The following is a 25972-nucleotide window of genomic DNA, read 5'->3' as shown; positions in this document are numbered from 1 at the left end:
TACCTAAGCCACATACCTTCTATGTAGATATCAGAGAACAATTTAAAATATTGTATCAATGCATTCTATGGCACCTTTAAGTTACAGAATTCAAAACGTCCTCAATCCAAAAACAGTTTTATTGATGCTACTAATATGGCTCATTTTCTATTCATTGTTATTTTTATGAAGTATGATTAATACAGCAGCATTAGACAGCCTGTACTTTAACAGATCAATGCTTCTTCATCTCTGACTGAGTTCGTTCACTGGCGCAAGTAAAGGGAGAGATACAAAAACAGGATAGCTAGGAATGAAAATAGATTTAGATTCCTGTGAAGTTTTCCAGACGTAGTAGAGTTCTTACTTGTGGTTATTGTTTCTAACATTAATGTTAGGATTCTGACTCGTGTAGTAGTTCTGTCTCAAAATTGTTTATTTCTGTTTATGCAACAATAAATCAAGCCATCAACTGAATGTTCAACTTCAATCTTTTTCTTTTAGTAGCATAAAAAACAACTAATATTTAAACTGTGATTAAATTATATTACAGATAGGGACACACACCCCTTAAAACAGTGTTTTCAAACGAGGTTCAATAACAGGTTATAAATTGGCCATTTATTTCTAAAATATGACAGTTTGTCAAAATCATACCAACAAGTGTTTATCACTGCTTTAAAGAGGTTTTTCTGAGAAACTATGCTAAAGCTGAAAGAAAAATCACAGCAGGTTATTCTAGAATGCCTAATAAATGGCAGATTCTTTTTTTGTTTTTGTTTTTTTTTGCACACTCACAGGATGTGAGTGATAGGATCGAGAAGGAGCCGTTAGATGGACCAATCGTGAGACAGCTGGAGAGAGGAGGACGGGTGGTGGTCAAAGCCGATTGGAGGGAACATATCACAGTGCCTCTACAGACCGGTGAGCACTACTGCAATTTTGCTTACTGTTGGCTTCATTTTCTGTCCGTTTTTAATTCATTCAGAGTTTGTAAGTAGTTACACCACATGCTGTTCTGTCATGATTATCTAGTTTTATTCTTATTTGAATCTTTAATGTGAAACGTTTGCTCTGCAAATCATTCAAATGCAAATTGTTGTTCTTCAGATCTTCGCAAATTTCGTTCATACAAAGGCGGATCGGTCAGAGATCTTTTACGTGCCATGAGAAACAAGGTACGTTTGCTAAAGAAAATCAGTTTATTGATACTCACCACAAATATCTAGTATTTACAGTAGATAATATGCACAATATTAATGGAAAAGTAGCATAAGAGAGTAGAAGGAACCAGTGATGGGTCATGAACGATCTGTTCATTGCGTCTGTCACGTGACAAATGAACGAAAGACTCGGAAGGTAAAGTAATTAATTATGTTCCCTGTAAATTATCTTTGGCTGCATTATAATGATTTCATAATTCGGAATATGATCAAGATTGCATAGGTGGATGTGTTTGGGGGAATTTGGCTATTAAAATTATAACATTTAAAGCCACTTCAATAATTTAAATGACTTGAATAAAGATTTGTTCATTTTGATGAACGAGAGCGTCAGTAAAATGATCCAAACTTCCCATCACTAGAGGGAACACAAAGTTCCTTTTTTTAATAAATGAAATGTACTTGTTTTGTTTGTTATTCCTATTTGTCACAAGTGATGTCAGGGTGCAATTTGTACTAGTAGACCAAGCAGAATTGTCATGATAAAAAATCAAAAAGCTTCTGTTAAACAAGCAATTTCAACAATCATTTGTTTTGTATATATAATTACACAACTAAAATAACAGTTTTAGTCCATCTTGAAAATATAACATTTCACATGATTAAACTGCTGTTTCTCTTAAGCACAAATGGTCTCATATTTATTTCATCTTTGTTTCCTTTAGAAACACCATTACCGAGAGTTACCTAATGAAGTTCAGGAAACACTGGGATCCATTCCAGATGAATTTGTCTCCTATTTTACCTCCCGTTTCCCTCTTCTTCTGCTGCACACACATCTGGCCATGCGTTTCTGTGCTGTGGAGCGACCTTTCCTGCCTTATTACCACGCTTCTGAACTGCTCACACACCACACAGTAGCACAGTGTGTGCCACAGGCTCCCCCCACACAGCATTGCAGTCCACCAGTGCTCTCAGGCCTGTCGTCATCCAGTCAGATATCAGCAGCTCCACATGAACTGTCAGACACACTGTCTGAAACGGCAGTCTTACCTGAGATCACCACAGAGCACATACAGACAGTCCCGGTGCCACCCACACTGTCCACACAAGAGACTGGAGCTCCATAGTGCCAAGTTATTAGACCCTTGATGGATGGACCCTTTTCGGACACATTCCAGGGATGAGCCGTCTCTCTGTGTGGATGCAGTCTGGGCCTGCAGTGTCCAGGCTGTGTCACCACAGAGGCCGCCATCCCATCTTTAGTGCCTTACAATGCTCATTTTAGACAACAGCTCTTGTCTGAGCGATTTACAGATTCCTGGCAAAGATGATTTGGAAGATGCTGAAAAAGATGGTTTGGGTTGTCAGTGGTGTGCTCACAAAACTCTGCAGTCATTCCTTCCATTTGTCAATTATAATGTGATTGGAAGGCGAGGGATTTTTGCTGAACACTTGAAGTGAACGCAAGAAATTCTACTGTGCGATGTTGAGTTGTGCTTGGTGAGAGAGAACATGCTATTGAATATATATTTTTGTACATATTTTGATCATTGATAATCGGTTGAAGTGGCCGTTGTGCCTTTTTAAATGACACTGTGCAGTGTGGCTTGGTCCTGAGGAGAAGCTAATGCTTGTGGTTTTACCCTTTTGTCTTTGCTGCTGAAAGCTGTTAAAGGACTAGTTCAACCAAAAATGAAGAGAGGCATCATTTAGTCATCCACACATGTACGGCTCTCTGTGGTACAGCAGAATGTTCACCGTTCTCTTCTGTACAGTGACCAGCTGCTGCGAAGCCCCGAAATGACCAAAAAACATCACAAAAGTAGTCAACTTGTGTGCAGAATATAAGAAACATGCAAATTTAAGTTAATATTTATTGATAATCACCCACTGCGCTGCATTTCTTAATTTTCATTCAAATATGTCCTGTTAAGACATCACACCATATTTGACATCAATGAAGCCAAAGAGCATTAATTATCACATATCATATGTGGAAGCACATTTGTGAGCAAAAGCTATTGTATGGCTTCGGGAGGCTAAAAGGTGCATAAGCCATATGGGCTACTTCTATGATATACTGCTGGTTTGAAACGAGAAGTAAATTATGACAGAATTACATTTTTGGGTGAACTGTTCCTTCAAAGTCTCTAACATGGAACCAACTGTGTGACATTACTGGTATTATGCTTTCAAATGTTCGGGATATACTTTCATGACAAACTTAATATCCTGTATTGTGCTCATAATTTCAGTCATTCGGTCATGCACTTTTATATTTTGTTATACTTCAGCAAAACGTGGTAAACGGTATGAATTAATTTCCTTGGATTTTGGATAATGTGGTTTAGTTGTAGCTTTCAGGTGATTGTCTTATATTGTTCTTTTGAAGGGAAATAATTCAAATATTTTCTTGGTTTTTAATGGATCCCTGATTCTGATTCTGGGCTGTTATTAGGAAATACCAGGAAAAATGTCTCCCCTGGCCCTGATGTTGGTCAGATGTTCAGTGCATAAACAGCATTGTAACATGCATGCCGTTTTGACCTGAAATATTCCAGATGGAGCTTTTATAATGTTACATGTTTTTAATGTTCCATATTTTTAAATGGCACATTTTGAGGAAAAAAATGATTAAAATGCAATGATGCCTTTTTACATGTAGTGTTAATAAAAGCTGCTATTGTGCAATGCCAATTAAGTTAAGAGTGCAAATAGTCTAACTTTTTTTCGAAATAGTCGAAGATTATTTTCACTAATTCCACCTAAAATTGCTCAAATAACTTATATATAACATGTTACTTCTATTTAGTCTTTGTGAGAATAGCATCTATCACTATTTGAACTTAATATAAACACTTTTTTAATACTTGGTGCAAACAGTAACTACTAACTATCACCCATAAGCACACACCATCACATCTCACTACTGTAAAATAGAATGTAAAACAGGTAGAATGATGATCAGATAAAGAAAAAATATAACTGAACACTGGACAAAGGCTACTTGTTTTGCCGAAAAATTTGTAACTAATAAACGGGTATTAAGGGAGTATGCAGTTCTATTTTTACAATTCCCTTTATTTAGTCTGCTCTTTTAACATGCACCTCAAAAAGGTGTGCATTTGTTTTACTGCTTTATTGTTAGAATGATGATTAGCACAAAACATGAGTTTTTTTACCTTTTTTTGGACCACAGAGCTTTTATTTATTTATTTTATTTACATTTAAAATATTTATTGATTTATGCGCTTTAATTCATAATTCAGATTTTAGATTTTTTTTAACAGCTAAAATCGTGTTTGATGACCAATACATATTCAGTCTAATGCACTGATAAAATGATTCAGTGGTGAAGTAAATGCTACAGAAAAATAAGTAATTTCTATATCAAAAAGTTAGTTCAGGCAATAAGTAAATAAAATTTTTTAAAAAGTAAATTCTATATTGGTACTTAATTCAAACTTGTAGAAGTTAAAGCGTAAATATAAATGTTATAAAATTAAGTAAAACCTACTCTACTTTTTTCGGAAACTGGTGTTCCCATGGTGCATAAAGAATTAATAAGATACTATTTTTCTACTCAAAATGACTCATTCATACTCAAAAATGAACCACAGGATGTTACCGTCATTGTGAATGTACCAAGTATTGTAGTCTCTGTGTTCGGGTGAGGGCCGCATTATCAATTATGTAGATATGGTGTCTACATGATATTCATTGTATAGATGTTTTTAAATTGCATACACTTTAAAAGCATGGTTTAGTTAGGTCATTTATTAAGTAAAATCAAAGTATAGCCAAGTAAGTTTTGCCTAAGTAAAAATTACTCAAACTTTTATTGGCCAAGCTAAAATTACTTATTTTTAGGGGTGTCAACGTTAACGCGTTAACGCATGCGATTAATCAAACATTTTTAACGCGTTAATATTTTTTTTAACGCAGATTAATCGTTTGATAAGGTTTGACCCCAATTAGCCGTGATCGCAGCGCGGAAGGTCATCTATCATTGTGTGATGAGGGTACAGCACCAGTGTTGCCAGGGCAGCGGCACAAGTGGGCTATTTTGAAAATACAGTCGCGGGAAAAATTACAGAGCCGTGGTTTGCGGTTTTTTGGGCTACTTTTATAATGTACCGCGACCGCCCAAAGTGTATTTAGACAAATGAAAATGAAAATAGATTCTTTTACTAATGTGTATTATACTTGGAATGGCAACTTAAGAACTGAGAGGCGGTTGTAACATCACAAACAACGTGAGTTTCAGCGGAGCATACATGTTAAGGCTTTTACACAGCAGAAATAAACATGACAACAGCCACTATAGATTATATAAGATAATAAACACACGATTACGATAGGATATGGTCTGTATGTGATTTTATTTTAGTTGAATGTGTACATCTGAAATGCTAATTTGTGCAGTGATATAAAAGGCTATTTATAAATAGCATATTTTAACAACAGTGAACGACCAAATTCCACATGTGATCGCAAAAGGAAGTTATTACAAACACTCGATGGTGGTTTGAAGTGAGTTCTGAGTAAAAGTGTACTATTAATCTCATAAACTGTCTTATGTAGCATGATGCTAATGTTAGCTCTAATGCACCTGCAGAACAGGTCCAATTCTTCTTCATAATGTAATTTGTCATAATACTTACACGTAAGGTCGCAAGAAAATGTTTTGTTGTATTTAGAAATACTTTTGATGATAGTTGGGTAAATGTATACTGGGATTGAAGCGATGTGGCTTGGTAAACGTTTTATTGCCACTATAAAGGCTGATTATGGCTGAATAAAAACAAAAGAATAATGATAAAAGAATAATAAGGATTATGTCTCATACCTGGCAGAAGTGTGAAAGGTTCTCTTTCCTTAAACTAGTTTGTCATGCATTTCTTTTTCAACACATTTACAAGTAAATCCTAGTATTTTAAATTTGTGATTAATCATGATTAATCACAGTACACGACTGTGATTAACGCGATTAATTTTTTTAATCGATTGACAGCACTACTTATTTTCTTTTATTAAATTTACTTAACTTAGGCAAGTAGATTTTACTTAACTCTAAATTATATATAAGTATGTAATATTTATGCACTGTGGAGAATCAACAACTGGCAGACGATCTGAATGAGTTTTATTGCAGGTTTGAAAAAACACCCCACACCCGCCCTAAACACCTCTCCACACAACCATTAACACCTCCTGCAACCCCCCTCTCCCCCACACCTGCAACTCAGATCAGCGAAGATAATGTGCGCCAGGTCTTCCGGAAGCAAAAGAGAAAGAAAGCACCAGGCCCAGATGTGGTCACACCAGCCTGTCTGAAAACCTGTACTGACCAGCTGGCCCCCATCTTCACACAGATCTTCAGCAGATCACTGGAGCTGTGCGAAGTCCCCTAATGCTTCAAACGCTTCACCATCATCCCCATCACAAAGAAACCCAAAATTACAGGACTAAATGACTACAGGCCTGTGGCTCTAACGTCTGTGGTCATGAAGTCATTTGAAAAACTTGTGCTGGCCCACCTGAAGGACATTACTGAACCCTTGTTGGATCCTCTTCAGTTTGCCTACAGAGCAAACAGGTCTGTGGATGATGCAGTCAATATGGGACTGCATTATGTTCTGCAACATCTAGACAGACCAGGGACTTATGTGAGGATCCTGTTTGTGGACTTCAGCTTGGCTTTTACCACTATAATACCAAACCTCCTCCTGCCCAAACTAACTCAGCTCTCTGTGCCCACCTCCGTCTGTCAGTGGATCACCAGCTTCCTGACAGACAGGCAGCAGCTAGTGAGGCTTGGAAAATTCTCATCCAGCACCCGTACGATCAGCACTGGGGCTCCTCAGGGCTGCGTTCTCTCCCCACTGCGATTCTCCCTCTGCACCAGTGGTTTTCAAACCTGTCCTGTAAGCACCCCTGCCCTGCATATTTTGTATGTCTCCCTTGTCAGACACACCCAATTCAGGTCTTGCAGTCTCTACTAACGAGCTGATAAGTTGAATCAGGTGTGTCTGACAAGGGAGACATACAAAATGTGCAGGGCAGGGGTGCTTGTAGGACAAGTTTGAAAACCACTGCTCTACACCAACGACTGGACATCTAAAGACCCCTCTGTCAAGCTCCTAAAGTTTGCAAATGACACCACAGTCATCGGTCTCATCCAGGACAGTGACGAGTCTGCTTACAGACAGGATGTTAAAGAGATGGCTGTCTGGTGCAGTCTCAACACGCTCAAAACAGTGGAGATGACCGTGGACTTCAGGAGAAACCCCCCTGCTCTCCCCCCTCTCACCATCATGAACAGCACTGTAACAACAGTGGAGTCATTCAGATTCCTGGGCACCACCATCTCTCAGGACCTGAAGTGGGACACTCACATTGACTCCATTGTTAAAAAGGCCCAGCAGAGGTTGTACTTCCTTCGCCAGCTGAGGAAGTTCAACCTGCCACAGGAGCTGCTGAAACAGTTCTACTCCGCCATCACTGAATCCGTCCTCTGCACTTCAATAACTGTCTGTTTCAGCTCAGCTACCAAATCTGACCTCAGAAGACTACAGAGGGTGGTCTGGACGGCTGAGCGAATCATTGGTACAACCCTCCCCACTCTCCAAGAACTGTATTTATCCAGAGTGAGCAAAAGGGCTGGCAAAATCACTCTGGACCCCTCACATCCAGCACACTCCCTCTGTGAACTGCTGCCGTCTGGTCGATGCTACAGAGCTCTGAGCACCAGAACGACCAGCACAGGAACAGTTTCTTCCCTCAGGCAATCCATCTCATGAACACTTGACATTAAACATGGAACACACAACACTATTTATACACTTATTTATCCAACACACATACTTAGTTTACATTTAGAATTTGCACATAATGTACCTGTACATACAAAACTGTCCATTGTAATATACCTGTACATACAATTGTCAATTTGTATATTGTTATTCCCTATTTACTTGTTCTATTTTTATTCTTTTATTATCTGTGTTTTGTTCTGTCGCTGTCATTCTGTTGCACTGTGGGAGCTTCTGTCACGAAAACAAATTCCTCGTATGTGTAAACATACCTGGCAATAAAGCTCATTCTGATTCTGATTCTGATATTTCCTTTTAGATTGTACAGAGCAGTAGCAGGAACATTTACTTTAAAACATCTTCATAATTTGCACATTTTAAGTAAATCCTACAAGTTATTTTTTTCAGAGTACATACAGTCGTAATACATCATATTCTGGTGTGATAGAAGACAATATCATCAATTCGCTTAATGTTATTTTTTTCTTAGAGAAATTATTTTTTTTGCCTTTTTTTTTTTTTTAATCTCTAAAAATAGTCAAATCTCTTTCTCTTTGTTTTCCTTATAGAAAAGATCAGGTAACTATGGGAACCAGGAACCAGTCTCCACACTGTGTGACTGTATCTAAGCTGGGCTCATGCACATTAATTCAGTTATTCAGTTAGATCATCAGTTAATATTCATTAATATTCATGAACTAGCTTTATAATTGTAGGATTTATCTCCAGCCGAGATAATGTCTCAGCCCTGTTCCCCTTCTCTTTCTCCATCTACTTTGCTGTAACTTCTGTACTGTCACAGAAAATAAAAGCAAAAATGCCAATAAAAGTCCATAAGGCATTTTTCTACTAACTAGTCACAATAATATAATGTGATCTGAGTTATCATAATTTGCGGACCCTTCTCAAGCAAATATTGTGATTGTTTGTCATTTGATTGATTTATGTTTAATATAATTAATTTGGTTATGCTTTAATTAACAGCACTGATACTTTTATGAGATTAAAGTGTTATACACTGTATAAGTATTATCATGATGGTTTCAGTTTAATCATAAGGTTAAATGGAGTTTCTGTCTGTTTTTCTTAGTGAGTCAAAACCTTTTTCCATATTCAATCCAATTCACATTTATTTGTATAGTGCTTTTCACGATACAAATCGTTGCAAAGCAGCTTCACAGAAAATTAAAGCTTCTACATTATATTTAGTAGTAACTTATCAGTGGTGATTATGTAAAAGTGATGTCCACATTGCAGAAAAGTACAGTAAAGTACAGTTGTTTGAGGGTTGGCATCATCTGAGGTCTTCTGAGGGGTTGGCATCATCTCATCTCAGGTGTTCGGTCATCTCAAATCTTTGTAAGGGCTGGATCCAGACTGAAGCTTGTATAATTCCTACCTCAGAATGCTCACCCCGTGGCAAAAACAGAGAAGCAAATAGAGAAAAATTAGCATAGCTGCTGTTCAAACAAAGCAAAAGAATGATGTGCATTTGATCATAACTGAAGTACAAGGTTATGAGATACATTATGTGAAGGAATGGCTAAACAGATGTGTCTTTAATCTAGATTTAAACAGAGAGAATGTGTCTGAATGCCGAACGTTATCAGCAAGGCAATTTCCAGAGTTTGGGAGTCAAATGTGAAAATTAACTCTATAGTGGACTTTGCTATCCTAGGTACTACCAAGAGTCTAGAGTTTTTGCGACCTTAGGTTGCATGATGGATTGTAGCGTGATAGAAGACTAGTTAGATATGCAGAAGCTGAACCATTAGGGCCTTAAAAAAAGTAGTAATATTTTGTAACTGATACGGAACTTAATAGGTAGCCAGATTGTAAAATTGGGGTAATATGATCATATTTTCTTGAGCTGGTAAGGACTCTAGCAGCTGCATTTTGGACTACCTATTGCATGTTTATTGAAGATGCAGGACAACCACCTAGCAGTGCATTACAATATTCCAGTCTGGAGGTCATAAATGCATGAACTAGCTCTTCTGCAACAGCAGCTGCAGCATGCAACATGCTGTTTTTGTAGCATGTGAAATATAATTTTCAAAAGACAAGTTACTGTCTAATATAACACCCAAATTTTTGACTGTAGAGGAAGAAACCGTACATCCGTCTAGATGCAAATTGTAAGAGATTCTGTGTACTGTTTTTTTGGTCCAATAAGTAACATCTGGTCTTGTTGAAATATATAGAGTATCATCAGCATAACAATGGAAACTAATCCTATATTTTCTATTATGCCATGGTCTGTCTGAATACTCGATTCTGATTGGCTGGCAGGTGTTGATTAAATTCGTTTAACTGCACAGGTAGTTCCAGGTCAGTTTAATCACGTTCTATATTAATGTGCTTCCTATAAACATTGGTATCCATAGTAACATACAGTTACAGTTGAATAGTAATACAGACAAAAATAACCGTCATTTTTATCGTTCCGGTCAAATATTGCAGCGCAAATATTACTAACATCTTTAATATGTGAATGCTGGCAAATGACCATGGCATAAACGGGATAATCAACGGCTAGCTGTGCATTAAACGATTTGAATGCACTTCGTGGAGGCAACCCTCCGCTGCGCGTCGGGCGGTTCTTCGCCTCCACGTCGTGCATTCAAATCGGTTAATGCACAGCTAGCTGTTGATTATCCCTTACATAACATTACCAAGTGGCAATGTTACATTACATTGCCAAGAGGCTTAACAACCGCCAGCTCGGGACGTGAGTGACAACGACTAGGTAATAATATTGATAAGCGATTATTTTGCTACTACTCTTTCAATAAGGGTACAGGATCTAATAAACATGTTTTTGGTTTAGAACAGGGGTCATCAAACTTGGGTTTCCCCATGACAATATGTGCACATGCATGTCTGTGCTTGGAATGAAAAGATGGCACACGGTTTTGAGCAAAGTTCTTGATTATTTGATGACATAATTTTTGAAAGAATCTAAAGTAGTCCACATTATAAATTACACAATTTTGTTCATTCGATTTTAATCCCATCTTTTTATACTATGGTGCACACGTTTGAAAGCTGAAGAATGATTGTGATAACTTGTAATTCGACAAAAAGACAATGTGTGCCTTTAAGTGCTTTGTTGTAACTCTATGCTAATTGTTCTGTTAGGTTCCTAATTTATATTATCTTTATTACTTTAAATCGTTGTTTATATCGCCTATAGGAAACAACCTACTTTCATGTCCAGGAAATCGAAAGTTAAGACCGGCGGCGCCGGATATCTGCTGCGCTGAGAAGGGAGTGAGAAGAAGCAGTGAGAGGCGGTAACTGCTCACGCACACACTGCGACGCATATAGGTCTTGTGATACGCTTATAATCTCAATTTTGCATGATATATTTGATTTCCACTGGTATGTACACATTGTTTTACTGATCAAAGGTTGGTCCCTTTGGAAGATTCGTCTTTTATGGACGCAAGGGCGGTGACTGAACCCAGTGCTGGAAAGACGTGCCATGGTAAGTTGTTTGTTTGTTTGTTTGTTTGTAATCTCAAAATGTCATAGAATAAGTGTTTATTGTAACAAAGCTTCATATTTTGTCACTGAAGAACGGGGGACGTTTTGTCCTTTTAGGGAGGGAAGCATCGGGAGTTGTCACTTCATTCGTTTTATTGATGGGATAGCAATGCGGGGGTAAAGTAAAACATTTTGTTTGAGCATTGGTGGTTGTTTGCGCTAGATCTCTCAAAATTTGATGAACTGTAGCCGCATTTGTCTACTACAAGTAAAACTCACCTGGAAGTGTTGGCTACTACTAAAGTTTAGGCCCCAGGGCCCAGCTATAAGGACCTTAGTAAATTTTACCTGTTCAAAAATAAAATTAGTTCTGATTTGTTTGAACTAAAATTTGTTTAAAAGCCTATGTTTTTCTTATCTTATTCTTAAAAAAAAAAATTGAAATATTTTCGCTTTATTTATTTATTGTTTGGTTTTGTTTTTATAGCAATATCTGGCAACACTGCATCAAATTCGGCACAACACCGGTGTTGTGCCAATTTTCAACCCCCTGCCAAATTATTACCCCTCTCCTTGAAATCGCTATATGATTGCCTAATCCTAACCCCTCCCCCACCCCTAAACCTAAACCTACACCTACCAATACTAGGGTGGTAATAATCTGACAGGGGTCAGAATTGGGCACAACACCGGCACTTAAACTGACAGCAATCAAAAAAGCCCATGGACAGGTTACAAATACAAAAAATTATATTATCTGTCAGAAACGTTATCAACGCTGTCAAAAACACTAGTGCACAGATCTGTAGAACAAGTTACAGAAGTAAATGAAATATGGAAACACTAGCCATGAAGAAGTCTATGCTATTTCATTCAGTAGGCTATAGTACAATTTTCACAAAGTCATTCAATTTTCAGTAAAAACATTCATAAGAGCACAAGACAAAGTTATAATCTATCTATAGCAATGATTATTAATGAAAACTGTAACGGTAACATGTATTGTTGTATGATTAATAAACAATTGATAAAATTATCTACCCGTAACCTATAGTAAAATCGTAACAAATTTTGATGCAATAAATATGGTATAATTTATCAGTGTTCATCCCTCTAAAACGGAGAAAAAATCTTTCACAAACATGTCTGTCTCTTTTAAAGTGTTATTAAAGTGTTATTTATAAATAGTCTAATTTATAACATTAAAACATTTTGTCAGAATCTCAAGTAAATTAGCCTATTATTTTGTTTGGTTGTCTAATGTTTTGTTTTCAGAATCGTGGGAGAATGATCTTTAAAAATCAATTATTCGGAGTCATAGCTTAAAAATAGGATTGGGTATCGTTTGGTTTTTTTTCGATACCGGTGCCAAATCGATACTTTTAAAACGGTACCGGTGCCTGAACCGATACTAAAAAATAATAAAAAAAATTATAAAAATTACCAATTAATAATTAGATTGGCCATTAGCACTAAACACATGATGTCTTTTTCATTCATACTGGATGCCAGAGGGCACCCTCGCACAAAAAATCCACATATCCAGTCACAGAAGTAGCGAAACTCGTGAAGCTCCAGGAAATCCCATTGCTATCAGTGTTGCCAATTTGGGGATTTTGTCACCAAATTGAGCTACTTTCTCATTGTTGCTGCGACTTTTATTGATTTTATTGATGCGACAAGGAGCTATTTTAGCTATATTTAAATAAAAATAGCGATTTTTTTGGAGATTTTTTTTTTTTTACTTGGCCACACCTTGCCGTAGGCCCGTGACCTCCCACATTTACTCTCAATCATGCCAATGAGAACACACATCAGTACACCTGCCATTCAGATATGATGACACGCACCACCATTTCATTATAAGCTTCAAGATGGCGGAGAATAAATATGAAAAATTATGATTACATCAGGCAGGGGCCTAAATTTCATCTAACAGTAGGGGGGGGACAATAAACATAAAATTTCTCAAGAGCAATTTTTGAAGGGGACACAAATAATACAGCCAAAATTGTACTTGTAAGGATAGACATGCGTACACAGCATGGACCGTGTTTAAATATGAGTTCGGTTCACCACGCGGTCATATTATAATTATTATTTTGTGTCATCTATAGTATTTTAGGTTTCGTCTGAAACCCAGTATGTCTCTTTAGATATTCAGCTGCATTAAGCCCACTGATCTGCCACTTAACATCATATTGAGCAAAACCCAACACATCGGTAGGTCTATAATATTAGCCTAATATCAGTTCACACACAGGCTTATCGCCGTTTTGGTTGCAGTGGGACAAGCTACGGTATTAAATTTGTTAACCTTATAATCGCTCATAGAAAAAACATCGGATATCATAAGTTTTTTGTCATGACTAATTTATTAATGATCCAGCATCATCTGTATTAAAGAGAAAGAATAATTTCACCCAATGTTTAAAGAGAATAAAATAGCCTTGACAGCCTAAGTTACTTACATGACTAACTGTTACTGAGGAACTTGCTCTCTCGCACCGGACTCGTGTGTGTGTATCGGTAAAAGAGGAAAGCAGGTAGTGGACCAAACCACTGTGAGGCAACAGAGGGGGGAATCAAAACACTTCTGAACGTTTATTTTGTTTTACTACTCACAGAATTAATTTAAGTATATGTCCATTGTATTATTTTTAATACACAGAGTCGATTGTAATGATATTTTTAGGGGGGACAACCCTCAGCTAGGGGGTCCTGCCCCCCCCCCCCATCTTGTTTTAACCACAGACACAAATGTTATACCACAATTCATGCACAATCATGTCAACCAGATACTGAGAGACACAGTACATCATCGTGTCATGTGTGCTGGGATGCAGTAATTTGCACTTTGTAGAAATAGTACGGTGGCCAAGAGATCTCAATGCGTTGCAACTTCAGAAAACACATGCAAATAGAAAAAGCACCAGCAAATCAAGAACATATCTTCATCAATTTGACAGCAGGTGCTGCAAATGCTCACAACACAAACAAATAAAGAAACGCACTGCAAATGCTCACAACACAACCAAATAAAGAATTGTATTTGTGTTTCTTGTGTTGTGAGCATTTGCAGTGCATGTGTTGTCAAATTGATGAAGTTGTTTTCTTAATATGCTATGCAGGTGTTTTTTTTATTCTGAGATATAAACATGCAATTCTGAGATATAAACTCGCAATTCTGCCTTTTTTCTCACAATTCTGAGATATAAACTCGCAATTCTGAGATATAAACATGCAATTCTGAGATATAAATTTGCAATTCTGAGATATAAACATGCAATTCTGAGATATAAATTTGCAATTCTGAGATATAAACATGCAATTCTGAGATATAAATTTGCAATTCTGAGATATAAACATGCAATTCTGAGATATAAATTTGCAATTCTGAGATATAAACTCGCAATTCTGACTTTTTTTCTCAGAATTCTGAGATATAAACTCGCAATTCTGAGATATAAACATGCAATTCTGAGATATAAATTTGCAATTCTGAGATATAAACTCGCAATTCTGACTTATTTTCTCAGAATTCTGAGATATAAAGTCGCAATTCTGAGATATAAACACACAATTCTGAGATATAAAGTCGCAATTCTGAGATATAAACACACAATTCTGAGATATAAACACACAATTCTGAGATATAAACTCACAATTGCGACTTTTTATCTCGCAATTCTGACTTTTTTCCTCGCAATTGCGAGTTTATATCTCAGAACTCTGACTTTCTCGCACAATAGGAAACCACTCTCCGTGTAAGGCTTTGCAGTGCTTTGTTCAATTTGCACTATCAAAATGAACTAGATGAATGCTGCGTCCGAATATGATTTTTGAACAAACATACAAATGACTAATTATTCTCCATTTCTGTGTTTTGCGCTCGCGGTTGGACAGTACCATTACCGCCAGGCAGGGTGCGGGAGGGGGGGACGGCGCGCACAGCTTTCAGGCACAATATTCTTCATTTCTTTATATTTCTGAGTTTGAGGCAGCTTCTATCACCTTATTTTAACAACAGCTGTCAAGCCAAAAACGTATTATTGTAACATGAGAGTGAATATATGAATGCACGCAGGTGGATTTCCTTCACTCTCGCATAAAACGCGCTTACATCTCTATGTTCTTGCTCTAGAATTATCTTATCTCCTATATTTAATGTTGTAAGATATCGACCAAGCAAGGCATCTCCGATGAAAATTGTAAATAAATTAAGGATTCACTATTTATTAGTTAGGGACTCCGAGGGCCATGGCGGGTCAAGTCAAGTCACCTTTATTTATATAGCGCTTTTACAATACAGATTGTGTCAAAGCACTTAACAGTATCAAATTGGAGGATAGAGTGTCAGTAATGTATAATGATAAGATTAAACACTCAATTTAAAATTTTCAGTTAAAGGCATTTCATTATTGAATTCAGAGATGTCATTGTCTAGCTCAGTTTAGTTTAAATAGTATCTGTGCAATCAAATCGGCGATAATCGCTAGAAATTAAGTGTCCCCAACTGAGCAAGCCAGAGGCGACAGCGGCAAGGAACCAAAACTCCCTCTGTGACAGAATGGAGAAAAAAAAACCTTGGGAGAAACCAGGCTCAGTCGGGGGGCCAGACGAAACCCGCAGTTCAAAAGTTTATATTTCTATTTTAATTTGTTGCAATTTCTAACAATAGTAGTATTATGTAGTTAGGTATTTTATTATATTTTAGTTATTTTGTTATTTTTGGTTGATATATCTGGGGCTATATCTCTGGGGGTCATCTGGGTGAGCGGGTCAGGGGACTCCGAGGGCCATGGCGGGTCAGGGGAATTTTAATGCTGAAATTAGGGGCTTTCAATCTTTGTTTGGACTCTTGGGGGCGCTCGGACAATGCGGACTCTTGGGGGTGCTCGGACAGCGCGGACTCTTGGGGGTGCTCGGACAGCGAGGACTCTTGGGGGCGCTCGGACAGCGCGGACTCTTCGGGGCGCCTTCTTGGCGCAGGCACAGGGGGGCGCTCGGACAGCACGGACTCTTGGGGGCGCTCAGACAGCGCGGACTCTTGAATGCGCTCGGGCGGCGCGGAGCTAGGGAGGCGCCTTCTTGGCGCAGGCACAGGGTGGCGCTCTTGAAGCGCGGACTCTTGAATGCGCTCGGGCGGCGCGGAGCTGAACGGAACCAGCGGAGGCGAAGGTGAGCTGGGCGGGGCCAGCGGAGGCGAAGGTGAGCTGGACGGGACCAGCGGAGGCACAGGTGAGCTGGACAGGACCAGCGGGATTGCCATACTTTCAGGCGGGCTTGCCGCACTCTCTGTCGGCGGGATGGCCGAACTCTCTGTCGGCGGGTTGGCCGAACTCTCTGTCGGCGGGTTGGCCGCACTTTCTGTCGGCGGGTTAGCCGCACTCTCTGTCGGCGGGTTAGCCGTAGCCGCGAACGGCGGCAGGAATTCGTGGATCACAGATGGTGGCTGGTGAGGAAGAGTCGGGGATGATGGTTGGCGTGGGGGAGCCGCGGCAGGCGCGTTAGTTCCGGCTCGGGCCCGGACGCTTCCCAGACACCGAAGAATGGCCTCTCTCCAACACAATCCCATGGTGTCTGGGAGGTCCACGGGACGGTGGAAAGTGGCCCCGAGCCGGAACATTCCAATGATGGTGGAGTCCGGTAACGTCGCTGCCACGGCGAGTTCGCAGAACTCACACGCGAACTTATAAAAGGGGAGATTCAGGAAGGTTAGGGCGGCGACTGCTTCCACGAAGTCCATCTCTGTTTCGGTCCGTGATTCTGTTACGTGGGTGTGTGGTTGTGGCATCGGCGAAGGCAAACATAAACGAATGATGAGAGGACAAATAGCTTCAACTCACTTTTCCATTTTTAATTAACGTAAATCACGGACAAACATACAGGGAGAACTGAGAACATTTATAGGAGGGAGAACAAGAAGAGCAAACAAGGTAATTAAACTCAGGTGGGGACAATCACAGATAATTAACAAAAAACGGAAACTAACCAAATAAGGAAAACGGGGATTCAGACAGGCAGACATGTAACACAAGCGTTATCATTGCAGTGGGTGGGTGTTTCTGTTCAACAGTCCAAAAGACGTCAAATAAAGCATGCGCATCCATAATAAAATGTGCCTCACACAGCTCTGGGGGGTGAATAAAGGCCTCCTGTAGCGAATCCCTGTGTTTTTGTAAGAAAAAATTATGTAAAAATTATTACGTTTGAAATCTGATATTTATTTAAATTGATATTTATCTTACAAAAATGCGTGGATTCGCTACAGGAGGCCTTTATTCATGCCCCAGAGCCGTGTGAGGCACGTTTTATTATTGAATGCGCACACTTTATTTGACGTCTTGTGGACTGTTGAACAGAAACACCCACCCACTGCAATGATAACGCTTGGAAGAGCCAGGACAACTTTTAATATGAGTCCGATTGGATTCGTCTGAAAGAAGAAAGTCAAGGGAGAGAGGTTTCGGGATTCATTTCGGGTTTCCTGTGGCTAATTTTTCACAATGATTGGTCTCAAAAATTGGTCTCATTTTTAAAAAGGTTTCTATTTAATGAAAAATTAGCCTTATTAAATTAACTATTATTTATAAGTTGTTGTTGTTTTTTTTCTCCTGGGGCCAGGAATTTTGGTCAATATTGATAATTAAACAATATTTAGCTGAATGTGTTTTTGTGCTGGCACCTTGGCTGGTTTAGGTCTGTCATGGATAAATAAATATGACAATAAAGCCGCCAGTAGGTGGCAGCAAGTCCCTGTTTTAATAAATGACTAACTGAATTATTCATATCAAACGATTTGTTCAAAACGGCTGATTCAATAGAAACGAAACAAGTGAGACCATCTGAATGGACCATTGAATCACGCACCTGTGCTGATATACAGAAAAGTGCATTGCTTGTGCAATGAATATAAAAACTTAACTCATAAATGGGTATTTTTTGTTTCATTGCTGGAATTATAAGGGCATTCTAACTGTATTCTAATGGGCTTCATCGCGCAGTGAATGCTTTTGGACTTTCAAGATGTGTTTTTTTGGGGGGGGGGTTTTCTCTCAAAGTTGGATTTTGTCAGCTCTCCTATTGTCTCTCAGTCCCTCACAGTCACACACACATTATGTCAGGAGAATGTCTTTAAATTCTAATCAAGGAAAAAATCATATCTTCTGTTGTCTTCTTTTTAAAGAACTTCAAAAGTTGCGCTTGAACCATTTTGTGCGAAAAATTACGAAATTGCTTCTGCTTGTGCGCTGCTTGTTACAGTACCAAGCTCTGATTGGCCAATCGCCATTATTTAGTTGGTAAATGATCATAAGTAGAGAATTTTAACATTTCATGTGAGTGATAAGTTTTACGTAATAAACAAAAATAATAATCCAAAAGAGATGGTAAGGGGGGATGGTGGTTTTAGAGGGGATGCTTTTTCTAATTTTTTCCGACCAGGGAGATGCCATCCCCCCCGCATCCCCCCTCGATTCGAGCCATGTGTATAGGCAACTCGGTATTTCCGCGCTTGTGTACGAGAACAGCGCGTGAGTAATGAATTGAGCTCTCTTTCATTTCTTCTTGTGGTTTTAAATTGCTTGAACGTGTAAATTGGCAAATTAATCTGCGAATCACGTGCGTGCCGAACAGTGGGGTCTCGTCCGTACGTATCACGGATGAACTGCAATCTGTTTAACCCCTAATATGTGACAAATCAGAGCAATCTTTCACTTACTTATTTAAAGGGTTACTCCACCCTAAAATGAAAATTTTGTCATTAATCACCCTCATGTCGTTCCAAACTCGTAAAAGCTTTGTTCGTCTTCTGAACACAATTTAAGATATTTTGGATGAAATAATATATCTTTTGGATGAGGCTTGTGACTGTCCCATTGACTGCCAAACAATTAGCACTGTCAAGGCACAGAAAAGTATGTCAGCCGCACCGCACGGGTACATCTGTTTGTTTATGCTTTGATTTGAATGAAAACAGCATATCCTGACACAGAAGAGCGTACGCTGTTTGCATCCAGTGTATATTCTCCAAAATGGCGCAAATTGTTGAATAAAGTCGTAGTTTTTGTTTTCTTTGCGTACAAAAAATATTCTCGTAGCTTCATAACGTTACGGTTGAACCACTGATGTCATATGGACTACTCTGACGATGTTTTTTTATAGTTTTCTGTGCCTTGATAGTGTTAATTGTTTGGCAGTCAATGGGACAGTAACAAGCCTCCCGGTTTTCATCCAAAATATGTTAAATTGTGTTCCGAAGACAAACGAAGCTTTTACGGGTTTGGAACGACGTGAGGGTGATTTAATGACAAAATTTTCATTTTGGGGTGGAGTAACCCTTAAACATGAAATTGTCAAATTGCTACTCCATATCAATCAGTGTCATATCTATACACATTTTAACTACAAACTAAAAGTTTAAAGACCACGCTGGAAATAGGGAAGTGAAGTGAAGTGTGGCCAATTACGGTGTCCCATACTCGGAGTGAACAAACACACACACCGTAAACACACACCCGGAGCAGTTAAACATATCTGAAAAGACCTAATGAAAGGTGTCTACACATACATACATGCATATCTGGTCAGGGCGTGTGTTCACTGTGTGTATGTGTGTTCACTGTGTGTGTGTGTGTGTGTGTGTGTGTGTGTGTGTGTGTGTGTGCATTTGTTCACTACTCACTGCTGTGTGTGTGCACTTGGATGGGTTAAATGCAGAGCACCAATTTCGAGTATGGGTCACCATACTTGACAATACGTCACGACTTAACTTAACTTAAATAAATGAAAGCAACTTTGTGTGTTTACACCCCTTGCTGTGCATTTCTTTAATGAAATGAATCCAATTTTTCTGGACAAAAAAACGATGTTGTATTGTCGATGGCCATAACAATGTAATTTCTGTTTTTCAAGGTCCGCAATGTTAGGATGTCTGCGTTTGAACTGTGAATGATCATTAGAAGCCATTAAACAATGGGCAAGTATAAAGTTGTTTTTCAGTACAGTCATTGTTTTAAAGTTGTTTAAATAAACTTATCTCACTTTAAACTATTTTTGGTTTGCAGAAAAGCCAGAGGATCCTCCACTGGAGACATGGACTGAGTCTATGGTGAGCAACTGGTTAACATCGATAGGAGTTAAAGAAACATACATCAAAAAACTTCATGAAGAGGAAGTAGATGGCCGGATCCTTTGTGAACTCTCAGAAGAATATCTGGAAAAAAAGATTGGACTGAAATCTGGACCTGCGCTTTTGATAATCAAAAAAAGAGACGAGTTAGTAAATTCACAAAAAGCCAGGAGCAAACATTTACACAAACAAACTTCTGGAAAAAATGACCATGAAGCAAGTGCAATTAAAAGTGTTGACACAAGAGCCGAAATCAGGGAAGAGCATAAAGAAGATTCTGTGCCTGTGATAACAACAAAGAGAGATTCAAAACTACGACCTTTTGACATGAAAGGTGTTGATTTTACATATGTTAAAAACAGTGTACTCTTACCAGAATCAGGGGTTGATGATTTTATTCGTCCATGTCATGAGTATAAGTCATTTGCCATTGCTGCAACACTGGACCGCCAAAGACTACAGGCCAAGTTCGCAAAGGAAGTGCTGAAATTTGCTACAGGTTGTATGAACGTTCGTACAAATGGCACAATACATTTTGGTGTCATGGACAGTAGAGGTGACACTGGTTATGTACATGGTGAAATCATTGGTATTCCTGTTAAGGAAAAAGACGTATACTGTGATGCATCAGATTACATAGAGAGGAGTTTCTCTAGCTCTGATCGCGAACTTGCACGATTATGTATTAGTGAACCTCAGTTTGTTCAAGTAGTCTGTTCAAACAGCACAGAGGAACTCTACGTTGTGGAGGTTGATATTAAGCCCACATTGAGCATAGTCAAGAATAAGGTGTTCTCTGTTAGCTTGCCAAATTTCAATGAGAAGGCAAACAAAGTTCAGCTTGAGAAGAAAACTGCGTATCGCAGAGTGGGTTCTAAAACCGAACCAGTGGCAGACCTCAGTGATTTCTACGAACACATCAGTTTTAGGGATGCTCAGAGAGAAGAGGCAGAGAAAAAGCATAATTTCACAGCACCAGAACTGTCCCAGAACCTGGGAAAAAAGCTCATCATGCTCATAACAGGTGGAAAGAAAATAATGGACAAGGAAAAATGGCACATACTGGTTACCAACCAATTTCTGAAGAAAGATCTGCAAAGCATTGATTTTTTACTGAACATGAACGTCTTCTGTGTGTTTGACTTTGATCCAGATTCCAATGTGTCTGGGCTATGCTATGAATACAATAAGCACCATGCAGTGAACCGCCATTTCATGCAGAACTACAAAATTCCCAGCGGATTGAGCATCCGAGAATTTGAGAGTCACCTGCGTTTGTTTGATCAAATCAGCTGGATATTTTGCAATGGCCGGAACGATTTCAAAGGCAATGAGCCTCCATGTGATGAGAAGACCTGGGTTAAAACAAAAAGGACCCTCCTAAAAGATTGTGTGTCACTGATTTGCAAAGATATCTTACCCAAAGGAACCTTTCAAGTGATTTTCCTCCTTACCTCCTCTGTTGACACACCTTTCCTAAACACGTTCTATGAGTTCATCACCGACATGGAAGGACATGAAGACATTATCTGCCTTGCAGAATCAGAGGATAATTTCAAGAAATGGCAGCGCTTTGCTCTAGGATCCTGTGACATGGAAACGGTAAATAGTTCAAGTGTTGTTGGGATGACAATAAGCCAAGTAAATGCAACCCTCCAACAGGTTCAGCCTACCACTACACAGGCCACCAAACGATTACCAATCCATGTCAAAGGAGAGTGTTTTCTTGATACTCGAGAGGAGGAAATGAGATGCTCTTTAGAGATTCTGAGTCTAAACCACTGTGAAGAAACCAGTACTGAATTCATTGAATCTGAAAAGGAGACAATTGAGCAGCAGTTTTACCATGGAGGAAAAGTAACTTGGATGAATCTCTGGCTTGCGGATAAAAAAATAGTTGGAGAGGTCATTCAAAGAGATGCTTACAGTGAAGTCAGTGGTCTGGTGAAAGATCTTTTTAGGAGTTTGGACCGGGCACCCATCAGCTGCATCAACATATACCATCATCCGGGCAGCGGTGGTAGTACAGTGGCAAGGCAGGTACTGTGGAATAACCGAAGGGATCTAAGGTGTGCAGTTGTAAAACCTTCATACTCAGCAACGGTTGTTTCAGAAGATGCCATTTGGCTTCGAGAATATGAAGAAAAAGATCACAAAAAATGCCTCCCTGTACTTCTGCTGTTTGAAGACTGTGATCAAGAGTATTTAGAAGATGTCAAGTATGAATTGGAAGTGGCCATCAATACCAAGAAAATCACACGTGGAACTCTCTGCTTCATCCTGCTGGGTTGTAGGCGATCTCACAATCCAGAGAAAATGTGCAAGGAATCAGCTCAACAGAATGTTTCTATTACTCATAAGCTTTCAGAGACAGAAAAAAAGCAGTTTTCCAAAAAACGACAAAGCCTTGAAGAACAGTTCAATCCAGAATACATTCTAACATTTGTCTTGATGAGTGAGGAATTTGAGAGCCACAGAATTGCTGAATATGTGAAGCAGTTTGTCAAGCATTTACTGCAAGGTATTGATCACGAGTCTGTTGTTACTAAGCTTGTTCTGTATGTGGCATTGCTCAACACTTACGTGCAGAACTCCTTCATCTCTCAGTCACATTGCGAAGCTCTCCTGGCTCTTTCCAGTCATTTGGATAGATTTAGACAACACACCTTTGTGACTTCTCTAAATGATCAAGCTAGATTGGTCTTAATACACTTGAGAGATGAAAACACCTACATTAACTCGATCAGAATCATTCATCCACTGGTTGCCAAGGAAATTCTCCACCAACTTCTGAGTGACAAGCAACCACAAAGTGATCTGGCTTTGGATCTTCTCAACAACGATGTGCTGTTTGAGCACAGGTTTGGTAAAGATCCGTACATGAAGTTCTTGCGAGATCTGTTCATGACACGCCGCAGGATCAGCAAAGGTGATGAATCGGACAGCTTTTTCTCCCCCTTAATTGAGCATGTGAGAGAGAAAGAGTGTCCAGATAAAGCTATTGAGCTTCTCAAGGCAGCTTACAAGCGCTTTAATGAGGATGCATTTTTTGCTCAGCAGCTGGCTCGACTCAATTACAAACATGACAGATTTGATGAAGCAGAGCACTGGGCAAAAACTGCAGTAGCAAAAAGGCCAAACAATTCCTACTTTCTCGATACCAAAGGTCAGGTTTACAGGCAGTGGTTTGCAGCAAAATGTAAAGCCATGGAGCAAATAGAAAAAACACCAGAAAATATCGTAGATGCTTTGGAAACAGCACTAAAGGCTATTGAATGTTTTCAGGCATGTGAGAAAGCCGCAGTTGAAGACAATGAGACCATTAACAATGCTGGCTTTTTTGGAGTAGTTGAAGTCGGATGTGTATTGCTGAAGCTGATTTCCTCTCTTGATGTGTTCTCAAGAAGAAATCATTCCCAATGCATAAAATACCTCCTCACAGACTATGTGCCTGCTGAGGTAGAAGTACCATGGGAAAATTTTCATGGGAAGCTGAAAAACCTCCAAAACATAATGCTGGAGGCACTGGAATGGATTTCAGAAGACTTGAGTTACTTCCAGACTGACCTGAACACAGATAAGGAGAAGACATCTGAGACTGTTGAGAGGACCACAAAGCACCCCATGCATTGGCTGGTGAATAAATCTTCAACCTATGGTAAATTCTTTAGTGGTGTTTCTCAAAGTAAAGATCAAAACCAAGGAAATTAACTCCTGTCATGAAACGTATGATGATTTATTATCACGGGGGGGGAAACATCACATCCATTTTTTCCCTCCTAACAAACCAGAAAGTTAAAACGGTAACCCTGTCATGGTTCTGGAGCTCATTATTTCACTTTACCCAAGCAATCCGATGAGGGCTCAGATGCCACAAGTGGACCTTGTCAACTACATGGCATCACACTTTGCTTTAAGTTGCCTCTCAACTCAGTCTCCCAAGCTGACTGCATTTCAGGATCTACAAAGTCTGAGTCACCAGTTTCCTAAAGAGAAACAGAGATGCTTACCAAGTGCTCTGTTCTTGCTTGTCTTACTTTTCTGGCCAGAAGAGCAGGACACAGAAGTGGAGAAAGAACACAAGTATAAGACTGTGCTCTCTGCTGTTGAACACCTCCAGAGACTCTATGACAAGAAATTGAAAGACATCCCTCCAAGGAAAAAGAGGATCTACACTCATTTCTTCCTGAGCAATGGGACTGGGTTTGAAAAATTTGTCCACAAGAGTAAATTTGAAACAATCACAAAAATGTTCTCCGTTTCAGAAAAACGGCTGAAATGGTTTAGTGGGGAAGTATGGAAAATGCCAGAAATGTCTAAATTGCTGAAATGTGTCACAGGCTGGACTGAGGATGAGAAGGTATTTCTGGAGGGTCCCAAAGAAATGAAATTTCATATCCCAGCTCTGAAGACATCCTCAATACCCCACAACAATGAGAATGTCACTTTTTACCTTGGCTTCACTCTGAAAGGACCCGTTGCATACAACATTACAGTACAAACATAGACAAATGTACGTTTAGGGTAGATTAGGTGCAAATGAATTCTCGTCCAAGAAGAAGGTCATTTACGGCTGAATAAATACTCAGTTTAGCGTGGTTGGTAACATATATTTTTTTTGTGTAATTTACTGCAATTTTTACACCTGTCAGCTGTCAGTAAAACAGCTTAAATGGAAGATTGTTGAGATATTGGGAGATATGTATAATTCCTTTTTTTTCCCTGGATTTGACCGAAAACTGATTCTGGGGAAACAAAAACCTAATAAGGATGTAGGGCTATTGATTTTACTATATATTTTCATCTCTGTGGAGACATAAATTTCCACATTTTCAATGGTTTTATATTTTAACAATTTTTTTATTTTAGTTTATAGTCATGAATGATAATGCTTTGTATAAAAATAAAGGCATTTATATTTGAAGATTCTGGAAGTGCTTATTTGCATGCCTTACTGGTAGGATAGGCAGTGTTTTTCTTAATATCTCTTCACATCCTGATAGCAATAATTGAAGTTTTCAAAATAATTTTAAACATAAAAATTAACATCCTCTGTGGAAGACTCAGGACAATAAAATGTTCGTCCAGTCATTGCAGTCTGAATGCAATGATAGTGTGTGGCCTACCTGCCCGTCGTCTTATGTATTTGCATACCTTTGTGCACATTGTTTGTGTAGACATCACACGACATCACCATTTTCCATGAGGCTGTGCAGAGTTGGAGACATGTTGCTAAAGTCATTGAGCAGGAATGGCAAGTTAAAGGTACGCTATGCAAAAAATTTTCAGTTACTGTTTGTAAACAAGATTTTAACTTGGCCCCTTCTTGTGGGTGGGTTCAAGGGCCACGCCCCTTGTCAATGACATAATATCAGTAACCATATTCGCAA

General features: G+C 39.0%; 2 protein-coding genes across 3 annotated transcripts in view; both read left to right on the top strand.

The window, feature by feature from the left end:
* The window catches only part of ern1 (endoplasmic reticulum to nucleus signaling 1), a 33295-nt gene extending 27320 nt beyond the window's left edge, over window positions 1–5975 (top strand). For both annotated transcript variants that reach the window (XM_058770131.1, XM_058770132.1), the window contains 3 exons: window positions 780–903; window positions 1090–1157; window positions 1868–5975. In XM_058770131.1, the coding sequence (XP_058626114.1) occupies window positions 780–903; window positions 1090–1157; window positions 1868–2272 (597 nt within the window). In that variant the 3' untranslated portion in view covers window positions 2273–5975. The remainder of the gene's footprint in view (window positions 1–779; window positions 904–1089; window positions 1158–1867) is intronic.
* Window positions 5976–10577: 4602 nt separating this feature from the next.
* On the top strand, window positions 10578–25506 carry LOC131537799 (sterile alpha motif domain-containing protein 9-like). The gene is given in 6 exon segments (XM_058771446.1): window positions 10578–10709; window positions 11157–11450; window positions 20366–20429; window positions 20518–24282; window positions 24285–24379; window positions 24382–25506. Coding segments are annotated over 4 exon segments (4572 nt in total). The 5' UTR covers window positions 10578–10709; window positions 11157–11450; window positions 20366–20425; the 3' UTR covers window positions 25090–25506.
* Window positions 25507–25972: the final 466 nt, after the last annotated feature.

Source organism: Onychostoma macrolepis, chromosome 03 (assembly GCF_012432095.1).
Source record: "Onychostoma macrolepis isolate SWU-2019 chromosome 03, ASM1243209v1, whole genome shotgun sequence".
In the NCBI taxonomy this organism is placed as follows: Eukaryota; Metazoa; Chordata; class Actinopteri; order Cypriniformes; family Cyprinidae; genus Onychostoma; species Onychostoma macrolepis.
The sequence above is the reverse complement of the archived record's forward strand: the minus strand, read 5'-3'. Positions and strand labels throughout refer to the sequence as shown.